This window comes from Triturus cristatus, chromosome 11 (assembly GCF_964204655.1).
Source record: "Triturus cristatus chromosome 11, aTriCri1.1, whole genome shotgun sequence".
NCBI classification, from domain to species: domain Eukaryota; kingdom Metazoa; phylum Chordata; class Amphibia; order Caudata; family Salamandridae; genus Triturus; species Triturus cristatus.
The window spans coordinates 213,878,893-213,902,077 of record NC_140594.1 but is presented as its reverse complement, the minus strand read 5'-3'; the positions used below and the strand labels follow the sequence as shown (position 1 = coordinate 213,902,077).

General features: G+C 43.6%; 1 protein-coding gene across 2 annotated transcripts in view; it reads right to left on the bottom strand.

Annotated features, from left to right (window-relative positions):
• LOC146783924 (aldehyde dehydrogenase family 3 member B1-like) overlaps window positions 1–23,185 on the bottom strand; it is a 301,339-nt gene that overhangs the window by 41,029 nt on the left and 237,125 nt on the right. Inside the window, exons 9-10 of one of the 2 annotated variants that reach the window (XM_085633331.1) lie at window positions 10,241–10,340; window positions 7,071–7,741 (exon numbers count right to left, since the gene is read on the bottom strand). In XM_085633331.1, the coding sequence (XP_085489457.1) occupies window positions 7,731–7,741; window positions 10,241–10,340 (111 nt within the window). In that variant the 3' untranslated portion in view covers window positions 7,071–7,730. Of the gene's footprint in view, window positions 1–7,070; window positions 7,742–10,240; window positions 10,341–23,185 lie in introns of those variants that run through there. The other variant, XM_085633330.1, reaches the window with a different exon arrangement.

The following is a 23,185-nucleotide window of genomic DNA, read 5'->3' as shown; positions in this document are numbered from 1 at the left end:
TGTGAACGAGCAACTGACTGGCATGCACGAGCATGGAGTAGCAGCGTGACGAGACTTAGCGTGAGAGTAGTAGACAGATATCATGTTACCCATGTGTTGCAGCATGATCTGAAGCCGGACTGGTAGTCATGCAGGCGATGGCTGGCAATGACGTGATCTTGGGGTTGTGTGTGGACAACTTTTTCGAAGATCCCACCGTTTTGCTGGAGGGAGTGGTCTAAGGGATCAAATAAAAGTGCCTGTGTAATACCTCTCAAGAACCAGCACAGTGTGTGCAATTTAGCATCAGTATGCTATCTATCTAATCTTAAAACTATATTGCCTCTTTTTTTGTGGGGAGTTATTCTCTATTCAGAATATTACTTACCCTGCAAGTAAGTCATCCATTCAGCTAACTTTGAGCAAGCCGAGTGACAACTGGTGTTTCTCTATTAGGCATGTCTCTGATGAGAGGCTACAGCATAAGATTGTGAGGTCTAATGTCAGGACCATTTTTTGGTGACGTACTCCTGGCTTTATTAACTAATTATCAATCAAAGGACATGTATTTACACTTTAAATTTAACGTTCCACATGTGTGAAAGGTTAATGAATTGTTCACTGTTTTGATCAGATTGGTCCTATAACCACCTCCCTCTTTTCTCTAAAAATAAATTGTGCATTCATTCTAAAACCTGCCATTAAATTGTGCAGATGCATTGTTTAGATGCAGCTATAGGTTTGTGATTTTTTTAATGGAGGGTAAGGAACTGAAACTTTACATTTATTGTAAATTTATAAGTAACATGATTTTTTGCAGCTGTATATTTATTTTTAGGATTCTCCTTTATGTATTCTATAAAAGACCATTGTCTACTAACAAATGAAGCATATACTTTTAATAGTATGTGCAGTAATTAGAATCAGCACTATTTATATATGAGGTAAACATCTCGTCCATACAATAGAAGGATACTGCACGTGGCTGACTAGTTCTAGAGCAACAAGTCGCAGTTCTTGTATAAACTCATAAAACTTCCAGGTGGCATGCCAAATGGTTTTATGCTTGGTGAGGGAGACATAATTGCTTATAGTACACAGTAGCTTATAGTACACAGTAGCAATCACTCCCTCCAGTATCAAAACTTGGTGTCATTGTACCTTCTTTGAAACTGGCTTCAAAAAATTAGTTAAGCTAGGAAAACCAAACTGTAGAAATTCAGCAAAACAATATGCATATTATTTTTGGGAAGCAAATATATTCATGTGAACGTAGATCTCTTTCAACCAATTTGTGTAAAAAAAAGAGAAAAAAAAAAGAGAAAAAAAAAGGCTCACGCTTTTTAATTTATACTAATTTTTCACACATAAATCCAGATGGAAACATTTAATTTTTCCAGCTCGTATTAGTTTAAAAACTAAAATTTGGTTTCCGTGATGTGTCTCCATTTTGTTGGCAGCAAACAGTGAGGCATAATATGGACAACATAAGTGTTAGAAAGTCACGCATTTTGGCCTGTTCACCCCAATTTTTGGTGCTCAATGGAACTGGTGGTAGCTGACTGTGTCCTGGGCTCTGCTAGTCAGGCCCAGGGACAGTTCTATGTTAACACAAACATTGGAAGTACACTTATTATTGGCATGACCTACCCTATATGTCCCTAGTAGATAATAGGGTCAGGGGATGAAGACTACCTACAAGTCCCTAATAGATAATAGGGCATGGCAGTTTAGAGGTCAGGAGCCTTTTTTGCAGTTGCATGTGTGCACTGCTGAGAGCCTGAGGTCATTTTAAATGCAGTCATGTGTTGCATCACTGCTTTTACAATTCACTGCAAACTCGACTTTAATGGCATGGGCACTTTAAAAGTGATAATCCAACTTATTTTTACATTGTGGGTACCCCCAAGGTCTCCCCTATGTGTTCCAGCGGTGGAGGTGTCATGTAACTATAATTAGGGTCCCTATAAAATATGTTTTACAAACCCTGGTGAGTGAAAGCTGCCCATTTTATTATTCCCCAGAGTAGGAAACTCACAGTAAATTCGACTTTGGTGCTGTGGGCACTGTGAAATATTAGCCAAAATCGTTTTTGCATATTTGGAAATAGCCCCCCCCCCCCATGTCTCCCCTAGGGGAAACGTCTTTTACTGAAGTCTTTAGCACGAACAGCCTTTACAATGAAAGCGGAACCTCAATGGCGCCATTACTACACCTGTGATTATGCTGCAACTTGTACTTCTGCGAAAGGTTTAGCAACGCAGGTCACTACAACATTGTTTTAGTTGTAGTTTATAAAGCTGGATCGGTACCATGACGGCCAATAATTTCTCGCCTGTAAATCAGTGTGCCCAGTCACATGGGTTGTCGCAAGTTGCATATATATATTTTTTTTTTACAGTTTTATATTGCTCAAACTCCACCAAATTGTATTGGAGCGCTTTGCTTGAGCACCATTTACAATACATTGCCCAAACTCAAGGGATGTTGAGCCCATGCCGAGGCTGGAAACTAGTTCTCCAGCTTCAAATTAGGCAGTGCTCGCCGTTACGCAACAGCAATCGGCAAGCAAATGTATGTTTGATTTTATTTATTATTCTTACTCTGTGGAAGTCTGAAACTGGATGAGACCCTTATAATCCCAGACACTTCCCTAGCAGGTCTTTTGTTCGCAAAGCCATTTTGCTTGGGGGAGCATTAGAGAACAGAACTAAACAGTAAGGTAAGATACAGATGCATGAAGTTTTTTACGTTTCCCCTAAACAGGCATGGTGTTTAGTGCATTCAGAAACTTCTTGCATGCAGAATGGTTAGTAAAATGTTTTTTAAATCTGCACACTGTTTAACTATTAAAGCTGTTTAATACCATTCATCCTTGTAATGGTAATCGGCGTAAATACACGTGCAAGTACGGTGTTCATTGTAAATTTATGTACAATACTTTTGTATGGGCCAGCGTAATAATATTTCACCTAGAAACTGGCGTGATAATGCCAGTGTCGATGTGATACTTTCGTTGGTAATTAAGCTTTCGTTGTTCTATCACATAACCCTCCCCTAGGTGTTCCAGGGGAGGGGAGACCTGTAATTATGAGCAGGGGCTTCATAAAAGGTTTCATCAACCCTGGTGAGGAAGAAATTGCACATTTACCCCTTGAAGATGGTTGGCCTCATAGGCTAACATGGCAATATGTTAGGACGCATAACCATTGCAAGGAGAGTGTGAAAAATATTCAAAGATGGAACAGAATGGTATTGATAAATCCAGCAACTTGGCATTGTTGAATTTATTATAACTTGTACAGAAAATAAGTTACAAGAATTTATTTTCTGTACGGAAAAATCCAGCCACTAGCACTCTTTCCTGATTGGTGTTGGGGGGGAGGGGGGGGAGAGATTAGCAGGCTGCCTTAATTTGGTGAAAAGTGGCCTGGCCGGGCAGAGGCTATCTGATGGAGAGAGCTCTGTGGGGCACAGGAATGCCAGAGTACACTAATAACAAATCCAGCAATATTTTCTGTGGTCCTAGCAATGTACATAGAGCTGTTTATATATTTTTTGTAAAGTCTGATTGTAATGAATGAATGGTTTGTGGTACCAGTGTGTTTGGAGTGAAGAACTGTTGTGTGTCACGAATGTTTTGAATGACTGAATAGTGTGTTAAAAGATTGTCTTAAATATATCTCATTGTGGTGAGGTGTAACCTTCTTTGATTTTTGCAATATGGAAGGATGATAAAGTATCTTTGAAGTAAATAAAATTGACTGATTTAGTCGACGAAAAGAAAGGTCTTCGATGCATTTTGTTGCTTCTCAAAATGTGCCCTCTTAAGTTGTTTTGAGGTTAAAATTATATGCAGTATTAGCAAACTTGTTGTAAACTCTTAACTCTCAGAGTACACAGATGGGCCATATAGCATCAGCTTCAAAGGAAGAACAGGTCAAGCAAGCTTGTCATCCAGGGCCACCCACTCTCCCTGCCAGATGGGAGGCTTAAGGTTTGATTTCAACGATGTGAGTGGGGGGAGTTTATGGAAATAAGCCACATTCTTAGTTCGCTCTTGCTGCTCTGCTGAAATTTCAGCCATGATACATTTTGAGGAATAGTGCTTTCTGGGACAAGACTATGCTACACTTTGGAGGAACTGGTCATGCTTGGGTGTGTTGCCCTGCACCTCATTGGACAGGGGTGCTCCACTGCTTGTCACCATATAAATATGTGAGAGGTTTAGAGCTTCTCCGTTCTATTGCCAGAAACTACACGAAGGAGGATTGTCCTGTTGGAATCCTGATATGCACCCAATGGTCTACCTGGTGAAGACTGTGCCTGCTGACTATCTGGGACTACAGCTCTGAGGACTTTGCCTTTCTACAAGAAGGAGTAGACTCCCAGGAGCTACAGGTTAACAGAGCTTAATTGACCCTACTCCAGCCACAGTCTCCCTCCTGGAGTGCGTCTAGGGGAGTTTTAAGGGGTTGACCAAGTGCTTTGTGGGAACTGAAGTCTAAGCATGCCAAGGACTATATAGGAGATTCAAGACCCTTAAATGTGTGTTTAAGACACTTGGCACCACCAGCATACCTCCTGGAAGGACCTCCAGAAGTTTGGGGAAACTTTTTGGGAAACAGCTCCAGGAGGTGACCAACGCGACACCGAGAGCCATGCTGGCCACCTTCAACCGCGACCCAGCCTGGATTCCAGGTTCATCGTGCTGAAGAGCTCTGGAGGTCCGACTTCCAGAGTTTGACCTCCATCACAGTCACCCTCAAACTTTGACTTTGTCCCGGTCAAGCATGACCAGAAGTGATTCTGTTGGTTTCTAAGCACTAGAAACAGTTTACTCTTTAAAAATTCTCCAGTTCCCTACATCGGATATTTATTGTTTTGGTGTCCTTTTAAAGTTAAGAATATTTCCTATTGTTATAAATTGGTGTGGGATTTTTATTGTGTGTTGTGTTTTTCTTATTCGCTGTATTGGTATTTTTGAGTGCTTTACATGCCTGTCTCCTAAGTTAAGCTTAATTGCTTGGTGTCAGCTACCAAGGGTTGAGCAAGGGAACATTTATAGAGACACTATTTAGGACCCAGTATCGTGTTGGTGGCATTGTTGCTGGCGTTAGGTGCCTACCTACCACTCCCTATAACCCACCTTCCAACAATAAGTTCAAAAACGGGAATAGAATATGATAATAATGCTTAAATAGGTGCAGATGTACACAAGTGCTACACCTACAATGCTAATATTTTGAGGTGACTGTATTTTTTTTAATTGATGAATGCTTAGCTCTAATTGATGTCAGAGTATACATTTATCAGTTAAATAAATTAGGACATATATTTGTTTCAACAACAAAGGCAGAAAGTTCAAAAAGTACCCTTAAACTGGGAAAGCCAGTTTTAATATATGTGAACCGGCCCTTGTGGTATATGAAGCACAGACATTATCTAGCTCCTTGTATGGGGCAGAAATTTGGGGCTATGAAAACATCCATGACCTGGTCTTGTCCGAGAACAAATTCATGAGGAACCTCATCTCTGTTCCCACTTCATCTCCTCTGAAATCCTTGTTTTATGATTTAGGCAGACACTCTATCCAGGACATTGCACGCCTTCGACCTCTACTTTTTTGGGCAAGACTGCGACGGACACCAGAACTTGCCAAGTATGCTGCAGGCTTAAGTGAACTCATATTAGTGGATACTGGGAAGACGTTAAAATGGATCTCCTATGTAAAACAAACGCTGAAGTCCATTGGCTACGAAGACTGTTGGGAATCACAGATACCCCCTTCGAAACAGGACCTCAAGAAGGCCTACTGGAGTTGGGTAAACACAAGAGAGCTCAACAATGTGAAGATGGGGAAGCTGAGCGAAGCCTTCTTAGAACATAAATCTCTTAGCAAACTCGAACCCTATCTTGACTTTATACAGACTCCTCTAGATAGATCACTGTACGTACGCTTCAGATTGGGGTCCCTTCCTCTTAACTGTGTTACTGCTGGATGGAAGGGATTCCCCCTTATTTCTGTTGGCTGCCCCAGTTGCACAGCACCTAAAGAGTCTATCCCCCACTTTTTATTTGCCTGTTTCCATTACAGAAGAGCAAGAGCCAAGTGGCTGAGACCGATTTGTAGAATGCTCGGTAGCCGTGACTACCGTATTGTGTTACGCATCCTGCAAACAGACACTTCGTCCCTTACCATTGTTTGTGGTATTGCTAAGTATCTGGGTGCTGCTTGGTTATTGCGGAAGAAAAATCTGGCACGTTAAATGCACTAAATCTCCTATGTGATCAGTTTTTTTACCCATCACTTAACCACTATAATGAATTTTGGGTCCTCAAGCTTTTTGTACTTTGCACATATTGCTCTTATCCACTTTTACAGTCTTTTTAGATATATTTATGATGATTGATTCTTTTTATTGTCTAACTTGATCTTTTTATACTACTGTATGTTGTGCTTTTATGATATTTTTATCGAATAAAGCTTTACCTACCTACCTATATGTGAACCTTGCTCTATTTTCAAACACTTCATAACACAGAGTAAAATTTAAAAAGCCCATAAATGTTTCTTTGCAGTCAGTGCCTCACCTGTAACCTCTCAGAGAAAGAGCGCTCACATTGTTTTTAGTAAAGAAGTCAGTCAATGTATCTGGTGGCAGCTAGTATTGGTTAACACTGAATCTGGTGGCAGGTAGTATTGTGCTCAGAGGTCAGGTTTCAGCTTTCTGTGTGCCATGCTAGCAATCACTGTGAAGCCAGAACTCAACTGAATTTAACAGACTAGAATACCCTCTGTCGTACATTATGAGCGTATTGCAAATCACAGAGAAGTTCTGTTACCATATAGAGGAACAAGACTGAAGGCAGATTTCCCTTATAAGATCATGGAATGCCAAGATGACTTTTTAACATATCACAGAAATTATTTTATTACCTAAAATACATGGTCACACTATTAAGTTTACCAGGAAAACCTTAAATTTGTGGTGTCGAGCAAGTGCAAGTGTGTTTGCAAATATGTAGACTAAATGAGGGAAGTGCTGTGACACTAAACACACCAACATGCAGCTAATAACTTGTTACAAAATGTACTATATGCAGGTTAAGTCACTTTCCAAAATAGCTGTGCTCATAATGAATTGGAATGGGCTCAGAAATTCCTAGCTCATTGTAATGAACTTTAGCTGTGCTAAACATGAACATGTCATAAATTGCTCATTTCTACTAATGATTGTTCATTTTTAGAATACTGTTCAGAAGAGCTGAAAAGCTAGTTCTGGCTATCATTGTTTAAACAGAAACTGTACGTCTACTACGTGATCTGCCATTCACACTGTCTGCTAGATCAGTTCGCAGGTATTTTGCAGGCACAGCGCCTACATCATGGTCTTATTCCAGGCAACACTAGTGAGGTTACAACTAAACTATAATAAGACAGAGACACATTTTTACAGAGGGACTACAGGCTCCCATGCATTACAGCAGAATGTGTGTGTAAATCCATAATTGGTTTAGGTAACAAGAAGGAATTAAGTTATAATGAAAGTATTAAATTGTCCCGTGTTTGAACTGTTTTTATTATGGAATGAGATTGGGATGAACCAACATGCGCTGAGGTTTAAAGTATGTGCATGGTTATAATTGGCTGTACGTTAAATAAAAATTCTATAGCAAACAAAGCAGGGGTATAGATTGGTCTTCTTATACACTGATGTCCAGCTGTTTCCAACGGGCACTTTCCATCATCAGAATGTGTCTGCAATAAGAAACTTAGATTACCAATCATTAAACGAAATTCTGAAAAGAAGCAGAGGTTAACCTACAAAAGACACAAAAGGAAGGCAGAATGGCGACCAGTGGTTTATAAAAACCACTTATGCAAAGGTTGGTCGCACACTGCTCGTCACACCAGCAAGTTGCCCCAAGGGACTGTGGTAGATGTAGTGGCGACGGCGGGTACGCCTATGCCACGATGTATAAAGAACAGTATGTGTTGCGTTAGCCATCCCTGGACACGCGTTTCGAGGTAGTTGCCTCTCGTCAGCAGGTCAGTGTAAAGGGGTGCCGCGTGGACTGCCAAAAATGTAATTAAAACAGGTCAAGTACCTCTCATGGCGCGCAGGTGCAGATCCAAGGCTCGTCAGCCCGTTGGCTCAAGGGAGCCGTAATAAATTATGCAAAGGTTGGTCGCACACTGCTCGTCACACCAGCAAGTTGCCCCAAGGGACTGTGGTAGATGTAGTGGCGACGGCGGGTACGCCTATGCCACGATGTATAAAGAACAGTATGTGTACCCGCCGCTGTCACTACATTCTCCAGAATCCTATGGGGCTATTTGCTAGTATGACGAGCGGTGTGCGACCCACTTCGCATTTTGTATTTAAAGCTCCCTGAGCTATGGGTTGACGAGCCCGGATCCCGCACCCGCGCGCCGTGAGAGGTACTATACCTGATAATTTTTGGCAGTCTACAGCACCCCGCATACGTACCTGCTCCCTGCTCACGAGAGGCAATTACCTCGAAACACGTGTCCAGGGATGGCATTTTAAACTTTTTACTCGTGGTATAGGTGTACCCGCCGCTGTCACTACATTTTCCAGAATCCTATGGGGCTATTTGCTAGTATGACGAGCGGTGTGTGACCCACTTCGCATTTTGGTTTATAAAAACCACCATCAACTTTAAAACTTTCAAGCACATTGAGCGGGTGGGATTTGAAAAGGAGACCACAATGCTGGACTACGGCAACGCCCTCTACGCGGGAACCACGGCCAAACTCCAGAAGAGACTCCAACGCATACAGAACGACTCCGCACACCTCATCCTCGACATCCCCGCATGTCAGAATGGACTTCCTCAACAGGAAGTGATGTGTTTGTATAGTTCATTGTGCAGGCTGAGCAGGACAGCTGGCCTGGTCGTATTGCCAGTGTTAGTATTTGGAGCCAGTGTGGCATTTTCAAGTCGATTCAACCTTCTCCAATTACTGACTGAGGTGGAGAGGTGTGGCTCACTGGTTAGAGGCGGCCGACCGGTAAGCAGAGAATCGGCCAGGGACCAGGGTTCAATTCCCGACGCGGCAGGGTCGTGGACCAGGGTCAAAAAACGGACTCGATAATTCTCTCCTCGGTACCTACTCTAACCAGGAACACACTCGGCAACTCTGGGCATTAAGCTTGCCTCATCTCTACAACGGCCCCCCACAGATGCCGGGGATGCCTGGTTTCACCTTGGAGATACCCAGAAAGGGACCATCTCACAGGGAAAACCAGGACGGGTTCCCCAGCGGTCTTCAGCGCCAGGATACTCCATGGAGTCACAGTGCGCTTTACAAGTACACCCACATTTACATTTACCTTCCTCCTGTCGATAACCTACCCTTGTCACTGCTCCTTTTTAATTTTTTTGACTGTGGTTTCCTGTATCTACTCGACCAGCTACTGTGTTTCTCCAGCCCATCAGCTGGGTGAGTTTCTCTCCATGACTTGCACATTTCTTGCAATTTACAGTTGCGATTATGTTATTAAACGTTACTTCTTTGTCCTGCAGGAAATAACAGCTATAATTTGATACCTTCTTTGTTTCTATGGCAGGCAATATTATTAGTGTAGGCATGCATGTAAAACAAGGGGAGGTCAATAACAGATATTATTGTCCTGGAGGTAGGGGCAATAAAGGTATTAGAACTCTTCACAATCCACTGAAAGAAAAATAGGGTTCTGTGGGACCAGGGGTATTCGTTAACTGAAGAGATTGGGGGGAAATGGCTCGGTTTTTTCACAGCACTCCTTCAGTGTCTTCGATAGCAGCCTATTCATCTGTGGCTACTTGGAATCCTCCTTTAGATTCTACAGAGAGAGAAAGTCAGCCAAAAAAAGAACACAGTTGCTTACATTTTCCTACCTTTTAAGCCCATTAGGCATGCGGGACAGGCATGTGGGAAAAGGTCGCTACTGAAGAGACAAAGGGAGGTGCTGTAGCAGCATGCAGCTGTGTTTTTTCCAGACTCCTCAGAAAAGAGGAAATGACTGCTCCCACAGAGCGCCCAAAACCTTCATCACACTGGAGGGACACATGGAGCTGGCAGATTGCTCTCTGTGCAGGCCTGTAATAATAGCCACAGTCCACAGGGGGAACATTCAGACTGGCTGGCCGCACCTAGCATTCAATCCAGTACAAGTAGGACATGGCGTGTTTATCTATGCAGATATTGTAAGCATCTCATGTACCACCCAGGATAGTGCACAGTACTTACCAACTCCATTGCGAGGGAGACTTATGCACATGCTCTGTATAAGGCTGTCACTTGAGCAGAAACTGCCACTGGATGTTTTAGAAATCACTTCGGAAATTACCTAAAAGGGGATTGAAAGTAAACCATGCTGAACAAGGTCTCAATTATTTAAACAAAACAAAAAAAAAAGACTGAGAAAGAACCAGTAATTTTAAAAATAATCTCTCCACATATGAATGAATTTTTCAATTATAATGACCATCTGAAAATGTAAAGCATATAAATACAGACCACCATGATAAGACACAAACCCAGTCTTGCATGCTCGGTAAAAAGATTGCATCGACACTCAAGAATTTCGCGACATTCCACACACATTAACGTAAAAACAAACAAAGAAAAAACCCACAGAGCTGCCATTTAGTTTAATCAAAAAAGGTTGTGTTTTCTAATGTTCTCATTGAATTCAAGGTAGATCTAGGTTTAATTAAACAACCTTCGCTTCTTTTCTGACTTGATAAATGAGCTTTCAAAATCAGAATGTACCACATGGTTGTACATGATTGAATCAGTGGTTGTCAAAACAAGATGATCGGACCCTTAATGTTTGACTTTATGCTGTCATTTCGCTTTCAGAGCACTTTCTGGCTGGATTCATCTGCGGTTTCTTAGTTAGGACAGTATATTTAATTTATTTAATTTGGTTATTTATAAAGCACAGACCCAGCCTCAAAGCGCTGCAGAGAGCTTTGCACAGCACAGCGGATAGGCACTAATTACAGCAAGTGCTGTTTGCCAATCAAAAGAAAATAAGAAAAGGGGTAGAAAGAAGAGAATAGCGATGAGATGCACAAAGGGAAGAATCTAGGGTACTATTTCCCTGAACAGATTATTTTTTCATTAAAATATACACAGAATACAAGCAGCTTGGGCTTTTTATAAAATATACAAAAATACATTCGTTTTACGCAAATCACAAGATTTTTCTGGTACTTGGACAGATAATCAGAAACTTTTCTTCACTGCTTTCTGCACCAGATGCCGAAAGCAGTGAATGGAAGTACACAAATGGGATCGTTGTGGGGGGATATAACTGAGTAAGGGACAGATGTGAGATTAAAGTTGAACGTAATTAAGCAACATACCATCTTTAGGCGGGAGTGTACAGGGTGCGTGTGCAAAAATAGAGAGCGGTCGTTTTTGTTTATTTTATTGATCAGGTAATTTTGCAGCTCATTGGGTTGGTGTTTCACGTCATATGAAGAAAACAGGCTACAGAGTTTTTGAACTAATTATAATGGTTTATAAATATGTCGGCTGTGTGAATGATGTTGAGGGATTTAAGTTGGATCAGGGCTGAAAGGGGTGGCCCTTGAACATTAAAGATATTGGCATTAACATGATCATATTTGTCCTCACCCGTAATAAGGTGAGCTATTGCCTGGTAGGTAGCTTCGACAGGGAGGAAAGCACTTTCAAGGAGCCGGTTAAAAGGGCATTACCTCTACCAGTGTAGACAAGAACAAGGACTTGTACTGTCGTTTTAAAAGTGGCAGGGAAATAGGGTGCTTAAATCTGTAGAAAATGCAGATTTAGAACCAATATGTTCAGCTAATTTCTGCTTTGAGGGAAAGTGGGTGTTGTATGTGAAAGCTCAGAAATACTGTATTTGAGGAGTAGGAAGGAGAGAGCAACGAAGATGCATACCTTATTGGTGCAGTTTCCAACATCAAGACGATTCTGCAATTTTCTTAAATTGGGAAACTATTTATTTTTTAGTTACTTTCTCTAACTCCAACATGATTACCTGTATTATGAACAACGGACAGGCACTGCATACGTAAACTGAATGCATGTAAAAGTTGCAAATTGACAAATATACATCATATACACACATACGTATGTGTGTATATACATACACACACAAATACATATACATACATATATACACAAACATGTAATCAATCAATCAATCCTCGCATTTATATAGCCCGCTACTCACCCAGAGGGTCTCAAGGCGCTGGGGGAGGGGGGTCCGCTACTGCTCGAACAGCCAGGTCTTGAGTTGCTTCCTGAAGGCGAGGTGGTCCTGGGTCAGGCGGAGGTGGGTGGGGAGGGAGTTCCATGTCTTGGCGGCGAGGTAGGAGAAGGACCGTCCCCCTGTGGTGGCTCTTCGGATGCGGGGGACGGCGGCGAGGGCGTGGCTGGTCGATCGAAGCTGGCGTTTGGGAGCGTAGAAGTTGAGGCGGCTGTTGAGGTATCCTGGGCCTTGGTTGTGTAGGGCTTTGTGTGCGTGGGTGAGGAGACGGAAGGTGATTCTCTTGTTGACCGGGAGCCAGTGCAGGTCTCTCAGGTGTCCGGAGATGTGGCTGCGACGGGGGATGTCCAGGATGAGTCGTGCTGAGGCGTTCTGGATCCGCTGGAGTCTCTTCTGGAGTTTGGCGGTGGTTCCGGCGTAGAGGGAGTTGCCGTAGTCCAGACGGCTGGTGACTAGGGCCTGGGTGACCGTCTTCCTGGTCTCGGTGGGGATCCACCGGAAGATCTTACGTAGCATGCGCATGATGTTGAAGCACGACGAGGAGACGGCGTTGACTTGTCTGGTCATGGAGAGGGAGGAGTCCAGGATGAAGCCCAGGTTGCGTGCGTGGTCTGTTGGTTTGGGTGCGCTGCCTAGGGCGGGGGGCCACCAGGAGTCGTCCCAAGCGGCGGGTGAGGATCCCAGGATGAGGACTTCCGTCTTGTCCGAGTTCAGTTTCAGGCGGCTGTTCTTCATCTATTCGGCTACCTCTTTCATCCCTTCGTGAAGGTTGGCTCTGGCGGTGGCGGGGTCGTTGGTGAGGGAGAGGATCAGCTGGGTGTCGTCGGCGTATGAGATGATGTTGAGGTTGTGCTGGCGTGCGATGTCTGCGAGGGGGCTCATGTAGACGTTGAAGAGGGTTGGACTGAGCGAGGAGCCTTGAGGGACGCCGCAGATGACTTCAGTGGCTTCAGATCTGAACGGAGGGAGACGGACTGTGTCCTTCCGGCGAGGAAGGAGATATGCACTCCAGTGCCTTCTCCTGGACTCCGACGTTGCTGAGGCGTTGTACTAGGGTACGGTGGCAGACAGTGTCGAAGGCCGCGGAGAGGTCGAGGAGGATGAGGGCCGCTGTTTCTCCGTTGTCGAGCAGCGCTCGGATGTCATAGGTGGCTGCGATCAGGGCGGTCTCGGTGCTGTGGTTGGCCCGGAAGCCAGACTGCGAGGGGTCGAGGGATCCGTTCGTCTCGAGGAAGGCGGCCAGCTGCTGGTTGACGGTCTTCTCGATGACTTTTGCAGGAAACGGGAGCAGCGAGATGGGGCGGTAGTTCTTGAGGTCGGTCGGGTCGGCCGATGGCTTCTTGAGTAGGGCGCTGAGTTCGGCGTGCTTCCAGCTCTCCGGGAAGGTGGCGGTGTCGAAGGAGGTGTTGATGATGTCCCGCAGGTGGGGTGCGATGACAGCGTCGGCTTTGTTGAAGACGTGGTGAGGGCAGGGGTCGGTCGGAGATCCGGAGTGGATGGAGTTCATCGTGCGGACGGTGTCTTCGGTGCTGATCGGAGTCCAGGCGCGGAGGGTGGTGGTGGGGGGTGGTGGTGGTTCGGTCGTGGCGTTCGTCGGTTGAGTGCTGAAGCGGTTGTGTATGTCCGCGATCTTGTTGTGGAAGTAGGAGGCGAGGGAGTTGCAGAGGTCTTGCGAAGGGGTGATGTCGTTGTTTCCGGCGTTGGGGTTGGAGAGCTCTTTAACGATGTTGAAGAGTTCCTTGCTGTTGTGTGCGTTGTTGTCCAGTCGTTCCTTGAATGCAGTTTTCTTGGTGGCGTGGATCAGTTGGTGGTGTTTTCGGGTGGCGAGCTTGAGGGCAGTCATGTTGTCCGGTGTTGGGTCTCTGCGCCAGGTTCTCTCGAGGGCTCGGCAGTTCTTCTTGTAGCTCTTGAGTTCGTCGGTGAACCATGGGGCTTTCTTGCTGCCGGGTCTGCTAGGCGGGGTCCTCAGGGGGGCGAGCTCGTCTGCGCAGTCGCTGATCCACTTCGTGAGGTTGGTGGCCGCCTGGCTAGGGTTCGTTGTGCTGGTGGGAGGGTTCATATTCAGGGAGGTCGTGAGCTGGTCGGCTGTGATCTTGTTCCAGCTCCTGCGTGCAACCTGTTGCTGGTGGTGGTGGGTCGTGGTCCTTCCGAAGCTGAAGTGGACGCAGCTGTGGTCCGTCCAGTGGAGTCGGGTGGCGTGGCTGAAGGCGATGTCCTTGCTGGATGAGAAGATGGGGTCGAGTGTGTGTCCGGCGTAGTGGGTGGGGGTGGTCACCAGCTGCTTGAGTCCCAGGTTGGCGAGGTTGTCCAGCAGGGTGGTGGTGTTGCGGTCGTTGTTGTTCTCCAGGTGGAAGTTGAGGTCCCCTAGGAGGATGTAGTCAGCGGAGCAGAGGGCGTGCGGGCTGATGAAGTCGGCGATGTCTTCGCTGAATTGTGTGCGTTGTCCCGGGGGTCTGTAGATGAAGGTGCCTCTGAGGGTGGTCTTGGGGTTGAAGTGGACCTGAAAGTGCAGGTGCTCGGCGGTTGCGAGGGGGTCGTCGGTGTTGGTCGTGATGCGGATGGTGTTCCTGTGGACGATGGCGATGCCTCCTCCGGTGTGGTTGATGCGGTACACATACATACGCATGTACACACATACACATATATCACAAACGACCACTTAAATTTAAAGTAATCAGAGGACACAGCAGGGAGTTTCAGGAAGTCCATTTTAATGATAGCTTGGGCATGACACGTTTCGGCAGGGTGTGTCTTCTTCTGATGCGCTAATGTTGGGAAATATGCCTCAACGCTCTTTTGAATACTCCCATTGGTGGTAGTCCAGCTCACCCCAGTCAGTTATATCACGTTTTGCTGCAGTTCTGGGTGACGAACTACAGCTCCCAACAGGCAACACAGCCGGGTAAGCAACTCCAACTAGGCCCACTTGATCCCATAGTTGGCGCTGGTATTCCTGGCAAGAGAGGGTTGCTTGAAAATGGTAAGTCCCGGTTTTATTGGTGTTCAATAACTTCCTTTGGTTCCAAAACGCCCTAGCCACGATAGCAAGAGTCTGCTGGGACGTGGGGCGCTGATACAGTGATCGCTCCTACCCCATTAAGTCACGGACTGCACCTGGCAGCAGCCCTATGCTTAACTTGATTTCAAGGCGGTCCGAGGCAATCCAATCTCTTGGAGAACAAGAACAACAATTACCAACACCAGGCTGTTCAGCCAATTTCTGCTTTGAGGGAAAGAGGGTGTTGTATGTGAAAGCCCAGAAAAATTGTATTTGAGGAGTAGGAAGGAGAGAGCAATGAAGATGCATACCTTATTGGTGCAGATTCCAGCATTAAGACGATTCTACAATTTTCTTAAATTGGGAAACTATTTATTTGCTAGTTACTTTCTCTAACTCCAACATGATTATCTGTATTATGAACAGACAGGCACTGCATACGTAAACTGAATGCATGTAAAAGTTGCAAATTGACAAATATACATCATATATACACATACAAATGTGTGTATATACATGCACACAAATACATATACATACATATATACACATACATACACATGCATGTACACACATACACATAAAAATACATACAAACATACATAAACACATGCATAAATGCATACAGGTACAGCAGTGGGCACCTCCTTCGCCCCACCTACGCAAATTTATTCATGGGGTGGGTGGGAGAAGGAGGTAGCCTGGGCCAAAGAAAAAGAGGAGTTCACTCAGAGGATTGCAGTATGGGCTCGGTTCATAGATTTCTTTATTTTGTGGGAAGGAAATAAAGCAGAATTGAACATCTTTTTAGAAAAACTCAATCATAATGATCTCAGTTTACAAACACAGTCATTTATACTGTGTCTTCTTGGATGTGGAACTGAAGGTAGTTGGTGATTCATTGAAAATGAGGATACACAAAGCCAACAGCTACCAACTCCTTGTTGCATGCCAATAGTGGCCATCCAGGTGCTCTGAAATGGAGCATTCCATACAGTCAATTGTTAAGGGCCAAATATAGAATATGCTCGCCAGAAGAACTATATGATAAAGAAATAAGCAGTCTGGTCAAGCGTTTCCTTAAAAGGGGATGTCTCAAGAATGTGATGAGAGGTCAAAAGGAGAGCTGGCGAAAAAACGAAACAGCAGCTGTTGTACTCACAAGGCAATAATTCAAATGAGAAGGATAACAGGGTGAAAAGATTGTTCCTGGAATTCAATATGGCATAGCTAAGTATCAAGAAGTTCTTGCAAAAAAAAAAAATTGCATGTTCTGCACCTTAAGGACAATGTACAGATGGGTCCATGGATAACTTCTAAGAAAGCAAGATCTTTGGTATACATATTAAAATCCAGTCATGATCCAAAGAGGGGACAGAAGAATTGGCTATGTCTGTGGGAGGTTTTATAAAATGTAACTCCTGTAAGACATGTAAATATGGATTAAATTGCAAGAGTTACCGAACCTTTGAAGGCCATGCGATCACAATCGAACACTGAATCACTTGCAATGCAGACCATGCGGTCTATGTCCTGCTGTGTGGATGCAATGAGCTGTGCATGGGTAGGATTATTAATACGCTGAGAGCAATTTCGAATCGTGATAGGAGTTACCCCATGGCTGTAAGTTTGAACAATACCATAAACAATACCATACATCCAAATCGGTCATTGGTACCATTCAGCTATTGGGGAATTAAGCACATCCAGGCCCACCAAAGGGGAGGAGATCGAGAAAAGGAACTGAGAAAACTGGAATCATGATTAATAATATCATTGAGAACTGAGATACATTGGGGTCACAATACTGATGCTGAACTATATGTCCGTCTGTGATTAGATAATGAATGGAATTTGCCCACAATAGGAGATCCTTGTGAAAGTGTACACAATAGTAGATGAAATTAAAATTAACAATTGATATGCACATATATACATGCACATATATACATGCACATATATATATATACATATGCATGCACATATATACACATACATGCACATATATACATGCATATAAATATATACATATATACATGTATACATGTATACATATATATGCACACACATATATAGGTACACATGTATGCACACATGCACAAACATATATAGGCACACATATACATGAACACATATATAAACACATATGCACACATATATGGGAAGAGGAGTTGGCCTAACGGCTAGGGCGCTCGACCTCGGACCTGGAGAACTGGGTTCAAGTCTCGGTAAGGACGCTGTACATCCTGCGATTCTGGGAAAATCACTTAATCTCCCCGTGCCTAACAAAAAATGAATGTGTGTCCTCATGTAACGTAACTGGTGCTATGTAAAGCGCTCTGATACCCGATTGGATTCGGGTCAAGTTTGTGCTATATAAAACTCAGCAAAAAAAAAAAATATGCATGCGTACAAGCACACATGCATATATGCACACGTATATGCACATGTGCGCATATGCACACATGCGTATATGCATGTGTGCATATTTGCGCACTTTTGCATATATGCACACATGCACACGTGTGCATATATGCACACATCTGCATATCGCACAGACATCTATGCATAGCCGCACAATTATGCATATCCGCACACATCTGCATATGCGCACACACATATATGCATATGCGCACACGTATATATGCATATATGTGCACACATGCATATATGTGCACACATGCATATATGCGCACACATGCATATATGCACACATATATATGCATAGGCACACACATATATATGCATATAGGCACACATATATATATGCATATAGGCACACATATATATGCATATAGGCACACAAATATATATGCATATAGGCACACATTCCGGAGGGAGGACACACTTCGCGCTATCAGAAGCTGAAATTTTGGCAAGCATTTCATGTATAAATTTGGTTAACAAAGGGAGCAAGTATGGACATCTGGATTAAGGAGAGGGAGGAGGCTGCGAATGCTGTGTTTAATGAAACAACTGTTAACACAAGTACGTGAAGCAAAAGATCAGACACACCCACACACAATGCTAATCTACCAACACTAACAAAAATTGGACAAACTAAAGCGAACTGGTTTCGAAGTGGTGGGAGGTAAAATCACTGGAAAGATACTTAGCAGTGGGAAGTGTGCCAAAGGGTTTAAGGATTTTAATCGCCCCTACTATTGAAAACCCTGATCCTGATATGCTCCAGGAATGGGCAGCAAACAACGCGGAGTCATCCAATAATATGATGAGGATATTGGTCAAATATGCCATTTGGGTCAAGGAAAAAATCTCCCGCGAGATTGAATCAGTCAAAAAAGTAATTGACAAAATGGTGAAACCGAAAGAACTTCTGGAAATCGAAAAGGAGAGTGTGGATAAGTTGAAGAAACATGAACAGACTATCAGGGAGAGAAAGGCCAAGAAGTTCATCAGGGATTGACTCAACTACGAGAGAGGCCAGACTTTCACCTTCGCCCGCCGATTCGACAATCTGCGCAGTCAAAGATTATCGGGAAGCATGGGTCAGGACAGGGTGACACGAGAACAACCTTCTATCACAGATATGAGCTCAGAAGCAAGCTCCAATGTAAGCTCCGAACTGGATACAGAATCAGACGGTAGCACTGCTAATAAAGGAAAGTATAAGAAACCTCGGGACCCTCCATCAGTTATAGACAAATTGCGTTTTTTACGAGTGGAAAGGACTCAACATAAAACAAAAACCACAGTGAGGAAAAAAACGACAAGGGACCGTAAGAAACAAAGGGGAGGGTATGGAGCTACGTTCAGGTGCCAGAACCAAGGACAAGCATCAGAAGAAATAGCTAATGCTTCAACAACAGTTATAAACTAGTCTAATCTAATGCTAACGGAGGAAGAAAAGAACACACTCATTGGGACTTTCATATTGCACCAGGACAAACTTTAACTATGCTCAAAAACACATAGATTGCTATAAATACGTAAGGAACTTAAAATTAAAAAATTATTTTCACAGAAAAGCAGAGTGGAACATCTCAAGATATGTCGCTTGAAACTGGAGATCTGAATTTTTTGTCATCAATTACATTCGCTAGAGATGGATTGTGAAGTGATGGTACAACTGGGTCAGTAAAAGAAACAGCTGAAATGATCAGCCTAGACATATATAACAGCAAAAAGACTCCATTTAAACCAAAATCGAACTCGGTCCCCAGAACACCAAAAGACTCAATTGATGCATTTACGGGCTCAGTTGTCAAAGATTTACAAATATTATCCATTCAATCTAGTGAGGGATTTTTGCGAGGAAATAAGCAAGAAGAAAGAAAATATATGAGGATTGTAAAAAAAAAAAAAAATTAAAAATAGGAAAGACATAGTGGTACGCCAATCCGATAAGGGGGGCAATGTTATTTTGCGGCCACTGGATATGTACAATAAAGAGGCTATGCTTCAAATAAGAGATAGCAATTGTTATCAAAAGGTACCAAACAGTATTTTTGCAGAGATAAAGAATACATTACACAAAGACCTAGCCAGGTGGAAAGGGCTAGGGTTAATCTCTCAAGATGAATACAATTTTCTCAAAGTTGACAACCCAGTGTCACCAATATTTTACCTTATTCCAAAGGTGCACAAAAACGCAGAGGTTCCCCCGGGTAGACCAATAATATCAGCCATAGGCAGTCTTCTTGAGCCAACATCCAGATTCTTGGATTTGTTCTTGCAAGAATTTGTGAGGCACTTGCCAGCATTTATTCAGGATACTAGAGACTTTCTAAGAAGGATTGAAAACATCAGATGGAAGGACACATTTCTCTTAATCACTCTTGATGTGTCATCACTATACACTAGTATACACCATGAAGACGGGTTAAGAGCAATGAGGCAATACCTCAGTAAGAGATCCATCACATTATACCAACACAGGGCAATGCTGGTGGAGAAGGGCAGTCTGTCTTGAGAATAATCTTTTTATGTATGGAACTGACACATTGCGACAGAGGCGAGGGACAGCAATGGGCACCTGCTTCACCCCCGGCTATGTGAATCTGCATATGGGCTGGTGGGAGGAGCAGGTGCTCAAGGTGCAACATGCTGAGTTATGGGACACCAGTATAATCCCATGAACTAGGTTCATAGATCTTTTTGTGGTGTGGGATGGTACGATGGATTCCGCAGAATTGTTTGTTAAGAAACTAAACAATTCATTAAATTTAGCCTTCACTCACACCATCAGCAGCAAAAGAGTTTGCTTTCTAGCTGCTGAAAACAGCACTTTACATACATGTGCCTATAGGAAGCAGACAGCAGGAAACACTATATTGCACACCACAAGCCATCATCCACATAAATTAAAGAACAGTATACCGTATGGTGAGTATTTGAGAATCAAGAGGAATTGCAGTGATGCATTTGCTATGGAGCATGCGCAGAAAGATTTAACAATGCAATTTATGCAGAGAGGCTACAATCCGTCAGAACTTGAGCAAGCACTGTCCAAAGTCAACACAATGAGGAGACATAGTCTAGTACACCCGAAAGGAACAAATAGAGAGAACAAGATCAATAGAAACAGAAATGTGACACGTATGATTACCACCTACAATGCCTACCATAGCAGGGTGAAAGACTGCTTAAGAAGGCATTGGTAACTGGTAAGAAGGGATCCCATAATGAGACAATTGGTTTCTCGGAAACCGCTAATCAATTTCAGAAGAGCACGATCAATGCAATACGACTTGGTTGACAGTAGCCCTGAGTTGAAGGGAGCGGAAGGAAGGTTGAGGGCTGGCACTGGATTTTATAAATGTACAAATTGTAAAGCATGTACATTAGGTCAAAACATGAAGTAGATTACATCGCCCCTATTGAAAAGCCCATGGATTATCAGGAAACATGTAGAGGTGATCATGTCGACATATTACAAAGCTCATTCCCCAAAATATATGTGGGCAGCACCATTCACATTGCGCACATATGAATACTGCAGCACATGAGGGCAAAGATAAGAGCTATCCAGTAGCAAAGCAAACACAAGGAGATGATGGACGGAGCGCTAAACCTTTTCAGACACTCACCCCCAGTCACATATCTGGGTTGAATCCATCATCATTCTTTAGCTCACTTCCCCACCCCAGTTCAAACCCAGCCATATGCAAATCAGTCTTGACCCTGTGCCTCATGGAACAGTCCAGCCCGAACTACCAAGCTAGGTCTTCCCTGAAATGGAAACAAGCATCCTGGGACCAGTTTCTGGGTGAAACCATTGTATGCAGCAAAAAGCCTTGCACGCCAATTATAGAAAGTTGGAGGGTCAGTACTGATCCATTGGGAAGTGATACACAAGCGAGCAATAGCCATAGCAATGAACACAAATCATGTCTCAGCTCTTACCCTACTACCCACTTCAGTATTATTCACTACTCCCAGAATGAGAAGATCTGGTGTAATAGAGACTGATACCTCCAAAATCGTAGTCAAGAATGTTTTATATCCTGTATGAAAACAGCCAGTTTTGGACAGGAATAAAACATATGTATGGTGTCCGCTGCCTTCCCTTCCATTTAGCAATCTTCGCTGGGGGGTAGTACAGATCGAAAACGGACATAAAATGTTGACTCTTGAGACTCCCAGTAATCAGAATCTGGCTAGCTAAGAACAGGGAATCCATTACTTCCTCCCCACACTTGCTTGCCCATTTATCGGAGTGTGCTGCTATATCATCAGGGAAGGAGTCAAGCAAGATTTGATAAATTTTCCCTATCCAAGACTTCTTTTGAACAGCTTCCATTAGGGGTATCTTTTCGAAATTTGAGACCGGTCTGCGTATATTTTCCCCCAGAAAGCTCTGTATCTGCAAATACTTGAAAAAAATCACCCCTACCGAGACCATATTCCTCCTGCAATTTTGCAAACGTTGCAAGTTGCCCATCCCTATAAAACGCCTCCAGCAAATCGATACCCTTATTAGCCCACTCAAAGGTGACCTGATCTCGAAAGATTGGTGGTAGCGTACCTGGAGCTAATAGTGGAGTGTATGCATTCAGATTAGAAATCTTAAGTTTCCGCTGAACATGTTTCCATACCTTTTATGCTGCTCTTACAATTTTAAATCTGGTCTTTTTATAATAACTAGGTTCAAGAGCCGAAACAGCCTTTAGCTTGGCTCCCCAACCCCAGTTTGTATATAGATGGGCTACTCTCCGCTGGTATATCAGCCTTAGCACCAACTAATAAAATGGACATATGCTGCAGAATAGCTGACCAATAATAAAGAAGAAAGCTGGGAATAGCCAGACGCCCTCGATGTCGTGGGAGAATCATCCATTTGGTTGCCCTTCTAGACCTACGATAACCCCAAAGGAACCTAGAGCATATCCTTTCTAACCTTACAAAACAGGAAAAAGAAAACTCAAGAGGGATAGTCCTAAATAGGTATAGAGGTTTGGGTAAGATCGACATCTTAACATTGCTTCGCCCAAAAGAGAGGTGTAAATGATCCAACCTCTCCAATTCTTATTAGCGATTTCAATTACTGGACTGATATTTAAGTCAGGTATTCTATCGACCGCAGCTGTAATTGTAATCCCCAGATAGGTAGCCTCTGAGACGAGAGGAAAGTCTGAGGGGCAGATCATCCCTGAACAGAGAATTTGAGTCTTATCCACATTCAGTTTGTGCCCTGAAAGGGTGCCAAACTAAAATGCTAAACCTTACCTTTGACCACTGGGAAGGGAGAGACAACATATATGTACACATATATATGCACACATATACATATACCAAAGGAAGACTGCTTCAGTAGAAAGGAGTCAAAGGACACATCAGGGAGAGGTAGGAAGCTCTTTTTAATGTTGTAACTGGCATGACTCGCTTCGGCAGAGTTTGTCTTCGTCTGATGTCTCTAGTCACGGGATACATGCCTCCACCCTCCTTTGATTGAGCTGTGACCCTCCCA